This window comes from Felis catus, chromosome C1 (assembly GCF_018350175.1).
Source record: "Felis catus isolate Fca126 chromosome C1, F.catus_Fca126_mat1.0, whole genome shotgun sequence".
Taxonomy (NCBI): Eukaryota; Metazoa; Chordata; class Mammalia; order Carnivora; family Felidae; genus Felis; species Felis catus.
This window is the reverse complement of record NC_058375.1, coordinates 149,413,039-149,430,242: the sequence shown is the minus strand read 5'-3', so window position 1 is coordinate 149,430,242 and position 17,204 is coordinate 149,413,039. Positions and strand designations below refer to the sequence as shown.

The 17,204-nt window shown below is 41.8% G+C and overlaps 1 protein-coding gene across 2 annotated transcripts in view; it reads left to right on the top strand.

The window, feature by feature from the left end:
- Positions 1–10,505: 10,505 nt before the first annotated feature.
- Positions 10,506–17,204, top strand: part of LY75 (lymphocyte antigen 75) — a 135,757-nt gene continuing 129,058 nt past the window's right edge. Inside the window, exons 1-2 of one of the 2 annotated variants that reach the window (XM_011285355.4) lie at positions 10,506–10,701; positions 16,134–16,505. In XM_011285355.4, the coding sequence (XP_011283657.1) occupies positions 10,608–10,701; positions 16,134–16,505 (466 nt within the window). In that variant the 5' untranslated portion in view covers positions 10,506–10,607. The remainder of the gene's footprint in view (positions 10,702–16,133; positions 16,506–17,204) is intronic. The other variant, XM_003990798.5, reaches the window with a different exon arrangement.

Below are 17,204 nucleotides of genomic sequence, written 5' to 3'. Positions count from 1 at the left end.
GGGGTGGAGCCTCAGTGTCCTTTATTAAACAAATGAAGGTTTTAAGTTTTATTCTTGAATTGTCACCCATTGTGGCCTGACAGGATTCTTTTCTTTGCCTTAAAAGGAATTGTATCAGAGAGTAGGGAATGCAAATCATTAAGACTTGGTACCTGCTGGGGGGGGGGGGGGGGGGATGATGGCATGAACATAATTATAATACAAAGGAAAACCTATCAAGCACTCTCATTCAAAGTGAGGGATTGGGGTTGGCTTCAAGGAAGAAACTGTTTGAACTATACTTCAGAGAACAATACAATTTCCAAAAGAAGAGGCAGGGAATAGGAAGCTCCAAGGACTTTTTGTTGTGATTGCCATTTTTCACTACTACGGGTTAAAGTAACCCCTGCAAGTCTTAGCATCTTTCTCTTTCACAGCTTCCTACTGTCTTTAAGAAGAGAAGCAAAGGGGGACGCCTGGGCGGCTCAGTCAGTTGAGCCTCCGACTTCAGCTCAGGTCATGATCTCACGGTCTGTGAGTTCAAGCCCTGCATCAGGCTCTGTGCTGACAGCTTAGAGCCTGGAGCCTGCTTCAGATTCTGTGTCTCCCTCTCTCTCTGCCCCTTCCCTGCTGGCCACTCTGTCTTTCTCTCTCTCTCTCAAAAGTAAATAATAAACATTAAAATTTATTTTTAATTTGATGTATACATTCTCTGTGACCAAGCAATTCTAATTCTTAGAGTATACTCAAATGCATGCATTTGTACATCAGAATATTTGTTCAGTGATCAAAGTACCTTATTTGTATTTGTCAAAAACTGTAAACATGATCAAATGGATAAATTGTGGTGTGCAGTGTGTTCATACAATAAGATATATATAGCAACGAAAATGAAAAAACACAGGCATGCACAACAATGTGAATAAATCTTAAAAGTATAACATCGAGCCAAAGAACTCAGATACAAAAGAATACACAGATCATGAATCCATCTGTATGTTGTTCAAAAACAGGCAACATTAAGGGGTCTACTTGTTAGAGGTCCAACTGTATGTAAAGCAAGGACATTATAACCATAAAAGTGCAAACAGTGGCTGTGTTTAGAGAGGATGAAGGGATGTGTGATAAAAAAGGGACACAGTCGGGGCTTTTGGAGTACTGGAAATGTTATATATTTTCTGCTTAGGAGGTGGTTACATAGATACTCACTTTGAAATTTTTTTACTACACATTTATGCTTTATAAGCTTTTTTCATATACATTGTAGTTCAAAATAAAATATATATATATATATATATATATATATATATATATATATATATATATATATGATATCTCTACTATCAACAATATGAAAGTATTCCTGGGGGACAAAAACATACATATGTGGAAAAATTATTGAAACAATACACAACATATGACCAAATACCAAAGATAAAAGGTACTACTATAGGAGGTGAAAGAGGATAGGCTTTGAAGAGTTAAAATCTGCACGGAAGAGAAAAGTCAGTCGTGGTTGGAGGAACAACATGAACAATACTCCATATTCAAATTTTTATTTGGATCCATACATTAACTAATGGATGATAAGGTCAAATAGGTAATGTTCAGAATGACTTGGATCAGATTATTGAGACCCCTCCACATGATAACATGCCTACATGTGTTAAAGAAAACATTAAATATCAATAGCTGCTATCTATTGGTTGCTCATTTTGTGCTAGGGAATTTAAGGCTTACAGTAATCTTAAGACTAAATGTTGTTATTTATTCTTTTTTCAGTGAGAAAGCTGAGGCTCAAATTAAGTGTCTTGCCTAAGAACCCAGCTAGCAAGAGGTGGGGTAAGGACTCAAACCCACATGTCTGATTTCAAAACCCCTGATGGAAATAAGGGCCAACCTATCAAGAAGAGTACTCCTAGTACCCAGTTGTGGTCTCCACCATTTCCTACTAAAAAGAAGCAAACATATTTAGAGAAGTGGCTGATTCCAGGTCTGGAACAGAAAATGTACATGTGGAGACTGAAACATCTTGTCATTCCAGATCACAAGGAAACTGTGAAGACTTCTATGGTCATGTCTCCCCTGGCCAAAGTGGAGCATCAATATATATAATAAATGAAAGGGATTGAAAAGCACCAAATAGTAATAAACCATAATTAAAAATTAAAATCTCATTGGTCACCTTCAGAGGATATTATGAACCACCTCCTTATACTTTCAAAACTGATCAATAAAGGAAGAATCAAGTTTCTTACATGATCTGTAGTTCTGGGTAACCAACTAGTTGATAAGGAAAAGTTTCTCTTTAAAGAAGCAACCAACTAATAAATGAAGAAAAAATGATAGAATAGCTTTATTTTCTAATGCTTAGTGATCCCAGGAATGATCAGCAATGGCTGATAACATCACCAAACAATGAGAAAAAAATATCACATTATGGGCCTCCAGACAGAAAAGCACAGCACATATGAAATAGTACCATCAAGAATAAATTGAATCTGAGTCTCATAAAGCCTACTATTAATTTATAAGAGCTACAAGGGATAATGGAACATGTGAACACAATAGTGATGCAATAATCAAAATTCAGACTGAGAAATTCTACAAACGAGCCAGTTTTTTCTCACACAATTACAAGGGGAAAAAGAACGAAAAGACAGGGTGCCTAGAGATTAAAAGATACTTAAGAGAAATCTCAACCTGTGTCAATGTAAAAACCGTATTTAGATTCTGACTCAAACACATGGTAAAAATAAAACAAAACAAAATTTATAAGATAACTGGGGAAATGTGAACGACGATTGGATATTTAACAGTATTAAGAAATTATTGTCAGTGTTTTTAGGTGAGATAATGTGTTGTGGTTATGTCTTTTATAAGATCTTATCTTTTAGAGATGCATATTGACATATTTACAGATGAAATATTTGATGTTCTGATATTTGCTTCAAAATAATCTGAAAGGAGTAGAGAGTGGGTCAAAATAGAGATGACACAAGACTGACCCTGTATTGGTAACTGTTGAAGAAGGTGATGGGACCTATAAATTCATTATACTATGTTCCCTACTCTGGGTGCAGTTTTTATATTCTATAGTAAAAAAATAAAAACAAAAAATTCAAACATGCTCAGAGTCTCTCTTACTCTGATTCATGGAGAGGGAGAGACTAAAAATACCAAGGAGGGGAAGATTATGGTCAGGAACACAGAAGAATTTATGTTAAGAAAAGGAGGTCTGGGGCACCTGGGTGGCTCAGTCAGTTATGTGCCTGAGTCTTGATTTCGGCTCAGGTCATAATCTCATGGTTTGTGGGATGGAGCCCCATGTGGGGCTCTGTGCTGACAGCATGGAGCCTGCTTGGGATCTTCCCTGTCTCTGTCTCTGTCTCTGTCTCTCTCTCTCTCTCTCTCCTCGCCCCTCTCAAAATAAATAAACTTAAGAAAAAAAGGTGGGGGGGTGCTCACTTTTCCTCCAAAACTGAGATAAAGGTGAGTAACAGGAAATACAGAGACATGGTAGACTCACATTAGGGAGCATTAGGTTTGCCTACCAGCAAAGAGGCACATTTTGCTCCCTGGAAGAAGTCTACAAGGACATGGAACTGGGTCCTAAAAAGTAAAAGTTTAAACCATCTGCATCATGGGGATATTAGTGAGTTGACAAAAGGTGAACAGATGGTACAGTACTACCTCTCAGTACTAAAAATAGCATCATATCTCTCAGTACCTAAAATTTTTTTAGAATTCTCTCCATTACACTTCAAAAATGTTTCTAAAAGTCAATCAGCCATCATTCTTAGCTTAACCAAGGTAGATATCTTAACCTTACCCTTAACTAACAAGTTAGGTGGTCCTGAGTTATGAGTCAGCTTTGATGGAGACTTACATCACACTCTGACTTCCAAAGCTGGAAAACTTGACATTCACCACCTTCTGCTAAAGTCAGGAAAATAATTGTTCCAAAGTGTAAACCTGACCAGTTTCCCCGAGGAGCAAGGACTCCTGGGCTTTGATTATTTATCATTTGAACTATTGTTTTCTTGGAACAGATTTTGGCAACAGATTTAGTTATTCTGAGGAAAGAACTTCCAATCACATAAGTAAAAAGCAAACATATCACCCTAATTCTTGCCTCTTTGACAAAACATAGTGAATGCATGCCGATATAAAAACCAAATCCTTCATCACATTTCCCACATCCATAAAGTCATCTGTACCATTAAAATTATTTCCTTATTTTCCAAAGAATGCACCGTTGACAAAAATGATTCCTAGAGAATTCCCACCATGCTTGAGGTGTTACACTCCTGCTCAGAACACATTACTGATCTTTGCAACCACCAACTACACAAGTCTTACCAACACCAGCATCGTCTTAACCCATGACCCACTTTTTCATCATCACCTAGCACCTAAATTTCGCCACAACCACCCCCGCCTTCTATCAGACGCAGGTAGCCAGCCCTAAGGTGTTCTCACTGATGTTTTGGGAGTCTTCCCATGAATCTCAAGGGTCCACATTGAACCTCACTTATGCTTTTTATATCCACAAAGGTCACTGAACCCTCTGAGCTCCAGTTTCCTCATCCAAAATGTGAGAGGGAAGATGATGGACTCCAAACTTCTCTGTGAACTCATAATTCCATAGTTTCTTGGTGTCTGTGAATGAGGCTAAGCTGAGTAAGTGAATGAGTCAGCCACTCTGGCTCCTTTCCAGTCCCATATGTCAATGTTCTGTAGACATACTGATAGAACATTTCCTTATCTGAGAATTCTACAGTTTAAAGCCTGGTGGGGGGAGTGCCTGGGTGGCTCAGTAGTTTAAGCGTACAACTCTTGATTTCAGCTCACGGCATGATCTCATGGTTCGTGGGATGGAGTCCCGTTGTCAGGCTCTGTGCTGACAGGGTGGAGCCTGCTTGGGATTCTCTCTCTCCCTCTCTCTCTCTGACCCTCCCCTGCTCACACTCATGCATGATCTCTCTCTCTCTCTCTCTCTCTCTCTCAAAATAAATAAATAAACCTAAAACAGAAGTCTGTGGGGTAAATTCAGTTTATTTTAACAAGAGGAGTTGTTTAATTTTGTTTTTTTGTTTTTTAAGTGGATGAATTACAACCTTATATTGGCCCTTTGAGATCTATGTCCATGATTATATAGACCTCACGAGTTTAGTTATAACCAGAAATAAATGCAGATCTTTATTATCACAGTGTCATGGGAATTGTTTAAAATTTATTCTTAGACCAAGCCCTCACTTGGGCCTCCTGAGTCCTCCTTACTACACCGGGGACCATCTGTGGGCATCATCAAAACTGCAGTTTAAATGCATCCCACACTGGCTTTCTTTATGTCGCAACTCCTCATGCAGTTGAATATGCTCCATTTGTAGTTTTTTTTTGTTCACATCTCACTCTGTTTTGAATGTTGTCTCAGGTACAGTTCTTTCACATGTGGAATCAGTATCACCCAGGCCCAGTAAGGAGAACAAAATCCATAGCAGAAAAAATCAATAGAAATAGAAATAGAAGAATAGAAATAGAAGAAAAAAAATCAATAGAAGAAATTTAATATAGGGAAATAACTAGTTACAGAGATGTTGAAAGACCTAAAAATAAGTGCCAATGAGGCTACTCAGAAAGTAGCAATTACAAGAAGCTACTACTACCCCTGGGACCTGAGGAGCAGAGAAGGACAGTGTTATCTGAATAAGAGCCCAGGCCACCCTGTGGGAGCTAGACCCTTGGAGAAAGAAGCACTCAACTATGCTGGAATCACAGCACAGTTGCCTGGTAGGAATTGGACCACAAAGAATGGGGCTTCCAGACAGGAACTGAAACCACAGAAGAGACATAGCCACTGCTTGGCATGCTCCCAAAGCAGAGAGGAGAGAAAAATCTTGGATTCTCCCCACCCAAACTTCCATGTCCTACTCCCAGTTACTCCCGTTGGCTGAACCTAACCAGAAGGCAAAGGGAGCCTGAGAATGCAAACTAGGCCCTGGAGATTCAAAGCAGGGGAGTGCAGGGAATGGATCCAAGAGAAAACAGGCAAATAAACAGGCTATACACAAACTGGAAAAGGAAATACAAATAACCAATAAACACAGGAAAATATGTTCAACTGCATTAGTAATCAGAAAAATGCAACTTTAACCCACCCATAACTTTAACCCACCAAAAATGTTAATATGCCAAGTGTTGAAGATGTTCAGCAGCAGGAATGCAAACCTGGGAGTGCAAACTGGAAAGCATACAGGCATTGTCTAATAATGCTGATGCTGAACATACCCTGTGTTCCAGGAATGCCACTTCTAAGAATGCACTCTCAGGAAAACCTAGCCATGTGCACCAGGAGACATGTACAACAATGTTCACAGAAGCATCGCTAAGTGCAGCAAATTACCCAGCTGGAACTTACTCCAATGTCCACCAGCAAGAGAATGGATAAAGTATGTTTTATTCTTATAATGGAATATTGCATAAAATGAATAAATTATAGCTACACACATCAATACAGATGAATATCACAGGCATAATCTTTTTTATTTATTTTGAGGAGGGGCAAACAGGGGGAGGGGGAGGAGGAAGAGAAGAGAGAGAATCCCAAGCAGGCTCCACTTGATCTCACAAACCATGAGATCATGACCTTAGCCAAAATCAAGACTTGGTTGCCTAAATGACTGAGGCACCCAGGTGCCCCTATCAGAGGCATAATTTTGAGCAAAAAAGATAAGTGCCCAAAAAACCTTGAACTGAATCTACTTACATAAAATCCTAAAACATGCACAGTTATATAGTCTGTTTAAGGCATGAACTATATATAAGGAAGCTGTAAAGAAAGGAATGAGAAACGACTCCAAAGAGGTGTTACCTTTGTCTGAGAATAAGGTGGACATGATCAGTAGGAAGCCCACAATCCTAGCTACTCTTTTTCAGGTATGATGCATTTTATAATTAAAAACTTCACTTTGGAGATACCAAAAGCTCATGTTCCCACTTCCTAATTGTAACTAAGAATAAAATAATATGAATACTCTCATATATTCATGCAAGTTCTATAGTTAGATTTCCATCTTGGTCATCCTCATTTATGGCTATTGACCTTGGCCTAGTTATCAGTCTTGTCTATGTTGTCTCAGTTTCCACATTTGTAAAATAAGGATAATAATAGTTCCTTCATAGAATGACTATCAAATAAAAGAGCACATTGGAAACTGTCAGCACGATGGCCTGGCACCCAGTGGGTGGCAGATGTCTGTGATTTTGCTCACATCATTCCCTCAGCAATGGAGTATCCTCCCACCACCTCTATCTACTGAATTTTACTCATCGAAGGACATTCAGCTTGGTGCCTGAAGACCCTCACCCACCCACCACAGTTGATTTCTCCCTTTTTTAAATGCCCAGACTCCTGTTGCCTGCACTAGGCATTTGCCATATATTTATTTATTTATTCATCCAGCAAATTAGGAGATATTTACCAGGTATTTATTTATTCATTCATCCTTTATGAGGCACTTACCATATATTTGTTCAGGCATTCATCCAGCAAATTGTGGGCCAGGTGCCAGGAACAGAGATGTGTCTAAACAGACAGAGTCAACGCCGTCAGGGGTCCTGCAGCCTAGAAAGGGAGACAGACATTCAGCAAGCGAGCAAGTGCATAATTGTTTAATCCAGCTATGCTAAATGCTATCAAGACAAAGTGTGGGATGTACTCTGACCCAATCACAGAGGAAGTTGACCTAGACTGCAGAGTCAAGAAAGATTTCTTTGAACAAGTGACATTCAAGGTAAGACTTGAAGGATACACTGCTTTCTACTGTCACCATAGACAATAAATAGTTATTTAAGACATATAACCTAGGTGGAGTATCAGTACACATGTAACTTCAGAGCTTAATTTATAACTTGTAACTGTAAAACATAATTTATAAATTAGGTACACTAAGAGATTAATAATAGTAACTAATAAAAAAACAATTATAACAATATACTGCAATAAAGTATGTGAATGTGGTTTCTCTTCTTTCTCTCTTTCTTCAAAATATTGTACTATACTCATCGTCCTATTGATAATGTGAGATTGTAAAATGCCTACATATGAGATGAAATGAGCCAAATGATGTAGTGATGTAGATTTAGGTTACTATTGACCTCCTGACCACACATCAGAAAAAGCATCATCCGCACTGTGGTTGACTGAGGGTAAATGAAACCACAGAAAGCAAAACCACAGATAAGGGGGGATTACTCAAACAGCAAGAGGCACTACGTGTTAAATATGAAGTGAACAGAATGCATATTATCCAGATGTTTGGAATCCCCAAGGGTTAGTGTCCTTCTTAGAAATGTTTTATATAAAATGTGAGATTTGAGCACGGCCTTAACTGGAAGGGTAGAACTGAACCAAGGGAGAAGGAAAAGAAGCATTCTACATTGGAGAAAATATGGATATATGGGCAGAGATAGGAAAAGGCAAGACAGATTCAGACAGGTTGACTGAACCAAGGAATGACATAGGAAGGTAAATAAACATAAAGGGTCAGATCATAGACGGGCTTGCTTTATCCTAGATGAGTTTTCCTTTTGTATCACAGGCTTCTTTGAGACTCTCAGGAAAGCCCTGGACCTCTTCTGCTCTTTCTCAAAAAAAAATTTTTTTTAAAGTGCATTCATAAAACTGTATATAATTTCAGGCATTCACAATCCTCCTGAACTCCCACTTAGCACTGAAAGGATGTGAGCAGAAGAAAGGTCATATGTTCCAAACAGTGTTTAAGATTCCTTTGCCTAAGAGGACAATTGTTGGCAGGGAGGTCAACTGAGAAACTACTGCAACATAATGCAAGCAAAAGCTCATATGGCCCTATGCTAAGGTGTGGCTCTAGGAATTCATTTAGTAAGTAAACTATTTTTTTTTTTGAGAGCTTACACTGGATCGGGTCTGTGCTCAGTGTAGGAAGGTAATAATGAGAAGATAAGAGCACAACTGTCAAGTAGCTCCAAGTTGGGCAGGATCAGAAAGGCAAGCAACCACAAATGCAGAGGGAATCAGGGCAGTAGCAGATAGTCTTACTCAGAACTTTCCATTGCCCAGTTCTAGAGAATCAAGTCAAAGTCTTTGACATCATATTCAAGGCACTTCACGAAACTTCCACAAGTTACTTCTCTGCTGTCATTTTTCACTTAGGCCTCCACCACAACTACTTTTAACACACACACACACACACACACACACACACACGCGCGCGCGCGCGCGCGCGCGCTTGCGCGTGCGCGCGCACCCGGAAGGGCGGTCATACTGGACTGCTGTCCTCTGACCATGCTTTGCAATTTTCCTGCCATTCTGTTACTATTTTTCTCCAACCAGCTATGCATGGTCAAATTCCTACCCACTACCCAAGACCCAGGTTGAGGTGCTGTCTTCCTTGAAGCTTTGTCCAGTCTCCCCATTCATTCTGCCCTAAGTTAACTGTGTGTGCCTCAGTCTCCCCTAGTACTCAGTAAGCTTGAGCCCGCAGGGATGTTGTCTCTTTATCTTATCCTGGGAGGAGCCCCTCCCCATAATAGCAAGTGCTTAATATATTTACTGAACCGAAGGCCCCAAGTCGGGGGAGAGACCAGAGTCAAGGTTAGGAGTCATCAGCAAAGCCTTGGCAGTTAGAATCAGGAGAGGCAACCTAGATGTTCTTCTCCTCCTGGAAGCATTCACTCTCAGAGGACAGGAATGAAGGTGTTTCTGGGTACACACCATGTGCTTTTATGGGGTTTAAGAATATAGGACATTCACATCCAGGCAACTTAGGTCAGCCTATTTATAATGATTGCAGTTCCCACAGGGAGAGGATAAGTATCATTCTCACATTGCTGGTTTGGGGTGCACACTTCCCATTTCCACTGGATTATTATCATTAATTTTTAAGAGAAGAGCTTACTTGCAAAGGTGAGATAGTTATAAGGCCTAAATCGTTGAAAGTATTGATTCACTCAAATAGCTCTTGCTTTTTCATTCTTTAACAATTGCGGGTGAAACTGCAGAGTGCGATTACCTTGCCTTTGTTTGCACTATCCGAAAACACAAGACGCAACTAAGGACACCTGAATTCCTTGGCTTGATAGCAGCAGCAACACTACGGATGCAGACTTCCGCCTTTGGGGTATGAGAGGATGTGGGTGCCTCTCCAGCCCAGCCCGCAGTCAAGAGGTCCTCCCAGACAGGTGCGCTAGGCAGAGAACAAAGTCCTAAACGAACCCAACCCACACACCAGGAAGTTGCCAAGTCCCGGCAACTGCCGCGTCTCCTCAACTTTACTGAAGAAGAGTGGGGGCCAGGACCCCCAAGCCCGGTAGTCGGAGCGACACTCTGCAGTCTAGCTCCGCGCTCACTTCCCGTCTCCTGGCGGGTCGGTCCTCTAGAAGGTGCGCGTAACTTCGTCTTCCCGCCAGAGTCCACTCACTTGCCCCGCCCCACCCCGCCTGATTGGCCGAGAGCGGAGGGGGCGGGGCCGGGATTCCCCGGAGGCTCGAGGCAAAAGCGCCGGCCCGGCCCCGCTGGGCGCAGCGGGAGGGGTGGGTCCCGCGTGCGCCCGAGGACCCGGTTGGACTGCTGGGGCCGGCTCAGGATGAGGACGCGCTGGGCGACCCTTCGCCGCGCGGCGGGGCTCCTCTTGCTACTTCTCAGGTGCTGCGGACTGGCGGAGCCCTCTGGCCGTGCAGGTAACCGCGGGCGGGCCAGGTCGGCGGCGACTAGGGCCCTCGAAGTTGTCAGGTCTGCCGACTTTCCTCGGTTGGGGTTAGGGCGGCGCCCCGGGTCTCGTCACCTCTGCTTTCCTCGGGGGTCTGGAGTTGAACATGTGAGCCGAAGGGGAATTCTGGGGTAGGAGGAGCTCCCTGGCCCTCGGGCGCCTGGAGGATGGAGGGGTGGCGGCGGGGGGGGGGGGGGGGGCGGGGGGCAGGGCCTTTGTGGTGCTGAGAGAGAACAGTCCACCTTAGGGAAGGCGCATGACCTTTTCTGTACCGGTCCCCCGTCCCTTCCTCGTCCTGAAGCCTCCAAAATCTTGCCTCCTTAGAGTAAAGGGCTCTTCAGCAATCCCCACACCCCATCCAGCGGGTCTCGCCCCTCCTTCACCTCCTGGTCACCTTGGCCACTCAGTGTCTAGAGGAACTTTCTACCCATAGCGCCCAGAATGATTAATGATGCCCCAACTTAGCTGCACGTCCGCTAACGTGCACGTCCAAAAGGAAGTCAGGTTAAGCCATGTCTTCTAAAGTGACAATGATCATAACTTCTTTATGATGCCCTCCCCTAAAGCCTTGAGTGGCGATCTTTTCCCCTAACTGCCTTATCAGCTCCAAAACACCCCTGCGAGGCTGACGGTCCCACGTTGAAGCGCAGGTGGCTTGTCCAGAGACCTTCCTGCCTCTAACTGCGGAAGCAGGACCAGGAATAGACTTCCTTCGCTGATGCTCTGGGTAGTGCCAGCCTCACCATGCCCCCTGGCAGCAATCGGAGTTTGCTTTTACTTTCTTTTTGCCTTGGCAAAAGATGCCCCCGAGGACTTTCTTAGTCGGGCTGCATAGCGAGTGGTCAGTGGGCCGTCACCACCTACCACTTCTGTTCACTTTTCCTGTATGAGGAAGTAAAAGATGGGTAAGAACTTTTTTGAAAACCGTAGGCTGCTTGTGGTTCTTATTTTCCTGTAAGAGCTAAACTAAGTTACTGCCAGATTTAGACTTTTTACAGAGAGTGATGTGAAGAAGCTTCCCAGAGTGTGAGTGACATCACCCTATCTACAACAAGGACCTTTTAGTGAATGCTGATCTGATTCACACTTCTCCATTCTCCTTTGACCCTCCCTATTGGAAACTGCCAAAAGTCCTTTACTGGCTGTGAGAATTCTATTCCACCTGCCCACAATCCAGGTAGAAATATTTCACTGCCACAACTAACCACAGTCAAAACACCCTGACCTTTCTGTCACCGAAGACTTGGTTACCATCTACTTCTGCTTTAGTCTTATCTGTTTTTGTCTCCCCCACAGAACTCAAGATTTCCTTAATTTTTGCAATCTCTGCAATCCCTGGCCTTTCTCATCACCCCAAAGCAAAGAGCATCAGCTTAACTCCATTCTTCCTGCACTAGGTCCTGACAGGTATTTGATTTCCTGAATCCTTCTTCACCCTTAGTAGCTGCTCTGGTCTGTTTACTACACCCTCAGACCAGACTTGTGGTCCCATTAAGGGAAGCACTGGAATTTTGAAACCCTAGCCATTTGAGTAATTTGTTTGGCAGTGTGTCAGCTTCACGATGCTGGTAATGGCATGCACTCTGTCACATGTATGCCGTTAGGTTTGTGCAGGAGGCCTGTGTTGCTCAGGTGCTGAAACACCTAATTTCAACACCTAGTAGTTGCTCTGTGCCCTTGGGGAAATCCCAATTGCTTGGTTTACTTTTTGGCCTCCTGGGAGAGCTAATAGCTTGAAGTAAACCAATCCTTCTAGGACTCCTGAGGTTCTCACCAGCCCATAACACCCAATCTGAATGCCATGACTTCCTGACTCCTAGTAGATTGTCATGGACCCAAGGTCACTTCAGGACCTGTTTTTGAACTGACAAACCCAAACTTCTGATTCTTTCCTACTCCACATGTATGATCTGTGTACATGGTGGTGACTCCATGAAATTCTTAACACTGTGGCCTCTAGAAGTTCCCCTGAAGCTAAAAATACTGCAGTCTTCATCCTTCTTGCCTCTATCTCCGCCTCCATTTGTCTGTGATTATAAAATGTTGATGTCCAACTTCTCTTTGGAATGTGCAGACCTCTTTTGTTTAGGTAAGACAAGAATTACCTAATGATTAGGCAATAGGAGATAGTTTTCCTTTGATGAATGTGGAATACTAAAAACTCATTTTCAATATATGATAATACTACTTAGTCATTTCCTCTCAGATACCACTAGAATATTTCTATGAAATGAAGCATATAAAAATGCTACTAGGGATGATGAGGCTTATTTTCATTAACCTCTGCCGTTTAGACTTGCCCAAATATTGTATGTGGAAGTAAACATTAAAATTCCATTTAGGATATATTATAAGATAACGTAAATAAGATGCAACATAAGGTTGTCAATAAAGAATCTTTTATAAGTTGCTGTGTAATTACCTTTTCAAAGTGTAATATATTTCTGAAATATTTTATTTACCCTTTAACACATTTTATAAATAAGGAATTATTTTCACACTTCCTCAGTCCTTCCCACCCTTCAGCTCTCTCTACCATCCCGATAGGGTCACAAGACTGAGGCAGACTGAACTGCTTCTGCGAAGGGTAAGGAATGATATGGGGAAACATCATAAAAAGACAACTCTCCCTACCTTATATATTATGTATGAATGCTTACACATACATTATGTATGAAGGCTAATGGCAAGTTTCCTTAAATCATATCAATAATTAATGTATGTGCTAAAGGAACTCTATGGATGTCAAACATTGGTTGTAAATAGTTAAAAGACAGATTTAAAATGAGGCAAGTATTTATGATCATAGATGTTACAATTAGGTAAGAAGCTTGGCAACTCCTCTTTTACATAGCTTTTCCATGCCATTCCATACCTCTCTCTCCTGTAGTCTTTCAGAGTTCCTACAAACTTCTTCAGTCTATGGGTGTCCCAGAAGTAAAACATACAGTAAATGGGAAAGGGTAATTTTTTTTTTTTTCACTTCCAAAGAGTATTTATAAAGCATCACTGTTATCTAAGTGCACATACCTGATGCTAATGGGATTAGGATGACCTAAAATGCTACTAGCATTAGCATGACATAATAAAGTTGTGGACATCTGTTTAAGAACAATACACAATGAACTTGGCAAAGACCAGTAAAACCTGAAAGGCTAGGAAAACTTATCTTGTGGAAGCATAGGATATTAGTACTGAAAGTGGCTAAGGTATCTTAAACTTCTCTGCTTTCATCTACATTTGGAGATACGAAGACCCTGGGGAGATTAAGTGACTTCCCCAACATCTCTACCAGCTAACTGGTAGTGGAGGTAGGTCTTCAACCTAGCACCCCTAACTCGTATTCCACTGCTTGTGCCACTATACTAAGAGCTATAGCTAATCTATTGGATTCTGCAAAGGCAACTTGAAAGAACTTTGAAACACTGCAAAGATAGCAAAACTCCTGCTGGCCCAGCTCATCTATCTGGGATCAAAGGGCACAGAGCAGAGTGCCCACGAAAGAAGGCAGTGAGACCACAGGGCAACAGAGGGAAATGTTCCAGCAAGGGAGGTGGCAGCCTATTCTCCTGTAGAAGCAGACTTCTTTTTTTTCTCCAGTAACTCCTGATACTTTGGAATATGAGATTTATCTTGGAGAAGTGAGAGAATAGTTTGGGAAAAAAGTACCTCATGGGTCTGCGTCGATATTGAATATGTAGGAGAAGCACACTGGAGAAATTGTGAGCGATAATCTTCTAAGACAGTATGTTTTCCTCTTTTTGTTAACTATCCTCCCAAATGGTGTCCATAAAGCAGAGAATGGCAGAGAAATGTCCAAGAAGGAAGGGTGAGGGATGGAAGTTGCTATGACCAAGACACCTAGCTGCAGCCTTACGTAATATTTTAAAATACAGAGTTGAAAGCAGAAGTAACTTAAAGTTTTACAGGATTTTGTAGTTGTTCCTATTCTTGTTGCTGCTGCTGCTGCTATTTAAAGCAAAAAATTCTGTCCGAAGTTCAAGCTGAGATTTGACTTAATGGTATAGTTATTATTTATATGGTGAAATTTCCCCTCAAGTCCTTCGTATAAGAATTTTTAACTCTGAAAGCCTGTGAATTATTATCAGAAAAGGTATGTAGCGTTAGTAAAATCAATGGTTGTGAAGCTGGCATCAAAATGAAAGTGCCTTTTGGGAACTAAAAATTTATAGGTCCTTCTGCTGAACCCTTTGGTTCACTGACAATGACTGTTTAACTGTCTTTCAGCTTTCCTCTCAGCAACATGAACTTTTGTGCTATAACTTCAAAAAATTTTTCTTTCTAAAGCACTGGCCACATTGTTCAACTGTAAGTTGTTGTAACAGATGTGAATCCTGTTCCACAAGCTCAGGTGTGCAAGAAACCATGCATTACTTTATTTTCATAGAATCAGATTAAATTTTATTCTGAGCTCCCATTCCACCAAGTTAGCAGAACTTCAGTTTTTGTCATTACTCAGGTCTTCCCCGACTTATGCAAAAGTGGCAGGGAAGCGTTCAGGGAGGTCCCTTCGTTCGCCTTCAGCTTATGCTCATTACTTTGGAGTTTCCCACTGTCCAAACCTCCTGACTGTTGAATTCTGAATCCCAGGTGATTTCTGGAGCTCAGGCTCAGCCTCAGCCTCCGTAGGTGATCCACACAGTCAGCACTCTCCCGACCCCTCTCCACGGCTTCTCATCACGTTCCTGTGGGTGCTAAGGTAGAGCTGATCACAGTCCCTCCTACCCTCAGAATCCAGATCTTCATTTCCTCTCATCCCTTTACCCCACTATTCTACTTCTGCCCCCTCAGAAATCTCTCCATCTCCTCTGAGACACGTTCATGCCATGTAATAATTTACCCTGCCATAGTAGCTAATATAAGCAAGACAGAACTGTGGTCCTGAATAGGTTCAGGATACTTTTCATTGATCGTAGACCACCTCTCTAAGGAAGATGAAAACGAAGGAGTTTCTTCATCTCATTAAATAAGGGGGGGGGCAGATATTTCACGGAACAACAATAAAAATATACATACCATTCTAAGTGCTTTACCTGTATAAGCTCATTTTAACCTAATATCTACCATATGGAAGTACTATTTTACAAAGGAGGAAACTGAGGCATAGTGGTTAGATAACTTGCCCTGATCACATGGGTAATAAGTAGCAGAGGCAGACTATGAACCTAGGCAGACTGGCTCATGCTCTTAATCCACACTATACTGTCTCTCTGACTACCACTGTCCTCTGACCTTGTGTAAGTGCATTGCAGTTTATAGATGTTGGAGGGAGGGAGTAATCCCGGAGTGCTCAGACTCCCCTCAGCAAGCAGGGGCCAAGGCACACTAACCACACAGTTCAGAATCCTGAAATGTCTTCTTTAACTGTCTGTCTTGACTCAGGCAATGATCCATTCACCGTTGTCAATGAAAACATGGGCAAGTGCATCAAGCCACTGAATGACTGGATAATAGCAACGGACTGTGATGGAAGTAGGGACATGTTATGGAAGTGGGTGTCCCAGCATCGCCTCTTTCATTTGCAATCCCAGAAGTGCTTGGGGCTAGATATTACTAAACCTACAGACTCCTTGAGAATGTTCAGCTGTGACTCCAGTGCCATGCTGTGGTGGAAATGTGAGCACTACTCTTTGTACGGAGCTGCCCAGTACAGATTGGCTCTGAAGAATGGACATGCTATAGCAAGTACAAATTCATCTGACGTCTGGAAGAAAGGAGGCACAGAGGAAAACCTCTGTGACCAGCCTTACCATGGTGAGTATTGGAGAGGGACTTTAGTCATTTGCTGTTGGGTTTGGTAAATGTGACATTGAACCTGCACAACTGATCACAAATAAAGTCATGCGTTGGTAAGGGCAGTGAGCTAGCATTCAGTTTCAGGCACAGTGCAGTAACATTGGGCTACCCATGTGAGGTTGGTGCTGTTTTTCCTATTTTACAGAAGAGGTTAGGTACCTCGTCAGAGGTCACACAGTCACTCTGTAGTAAACCTAGGATCTGAAATCTCTCTGATGCTTGAGTATATGTATTTCCTATGATTACATTCTGAACTCCAGAGGGAAAGAAATGGTAGAGTAACAGGAAATTCTTCATACAGGATAAAATTCAAATGACCTAGTAAAATCAAACTTTTTATAAGTTAAAAAAGAAGAAAGAAAAAGAAAAGAAAAGAAAGAAAAAAGAAAATGTATTTCTCCTTGGCAGATTTTTATGTAATGGAAAAACTTAAAGACCTCGTGTGAGTGAGTTTATTTCTATTTTTGGCATGGCGGTCACACTTTAATGTTTGTGTTTATGATTCAGCATTTTAAGAGTGGACTTTTTCTCAATTGCTTTCAAAAATAAATACAGTTCACCCTTGAACAATGTGGGGGTTAAGAGCACTGACCCCCGTGCAATTGAAAATTTGACTCACCCAAACTTAACTACTAATAACCTATTGTTGACTGGAAG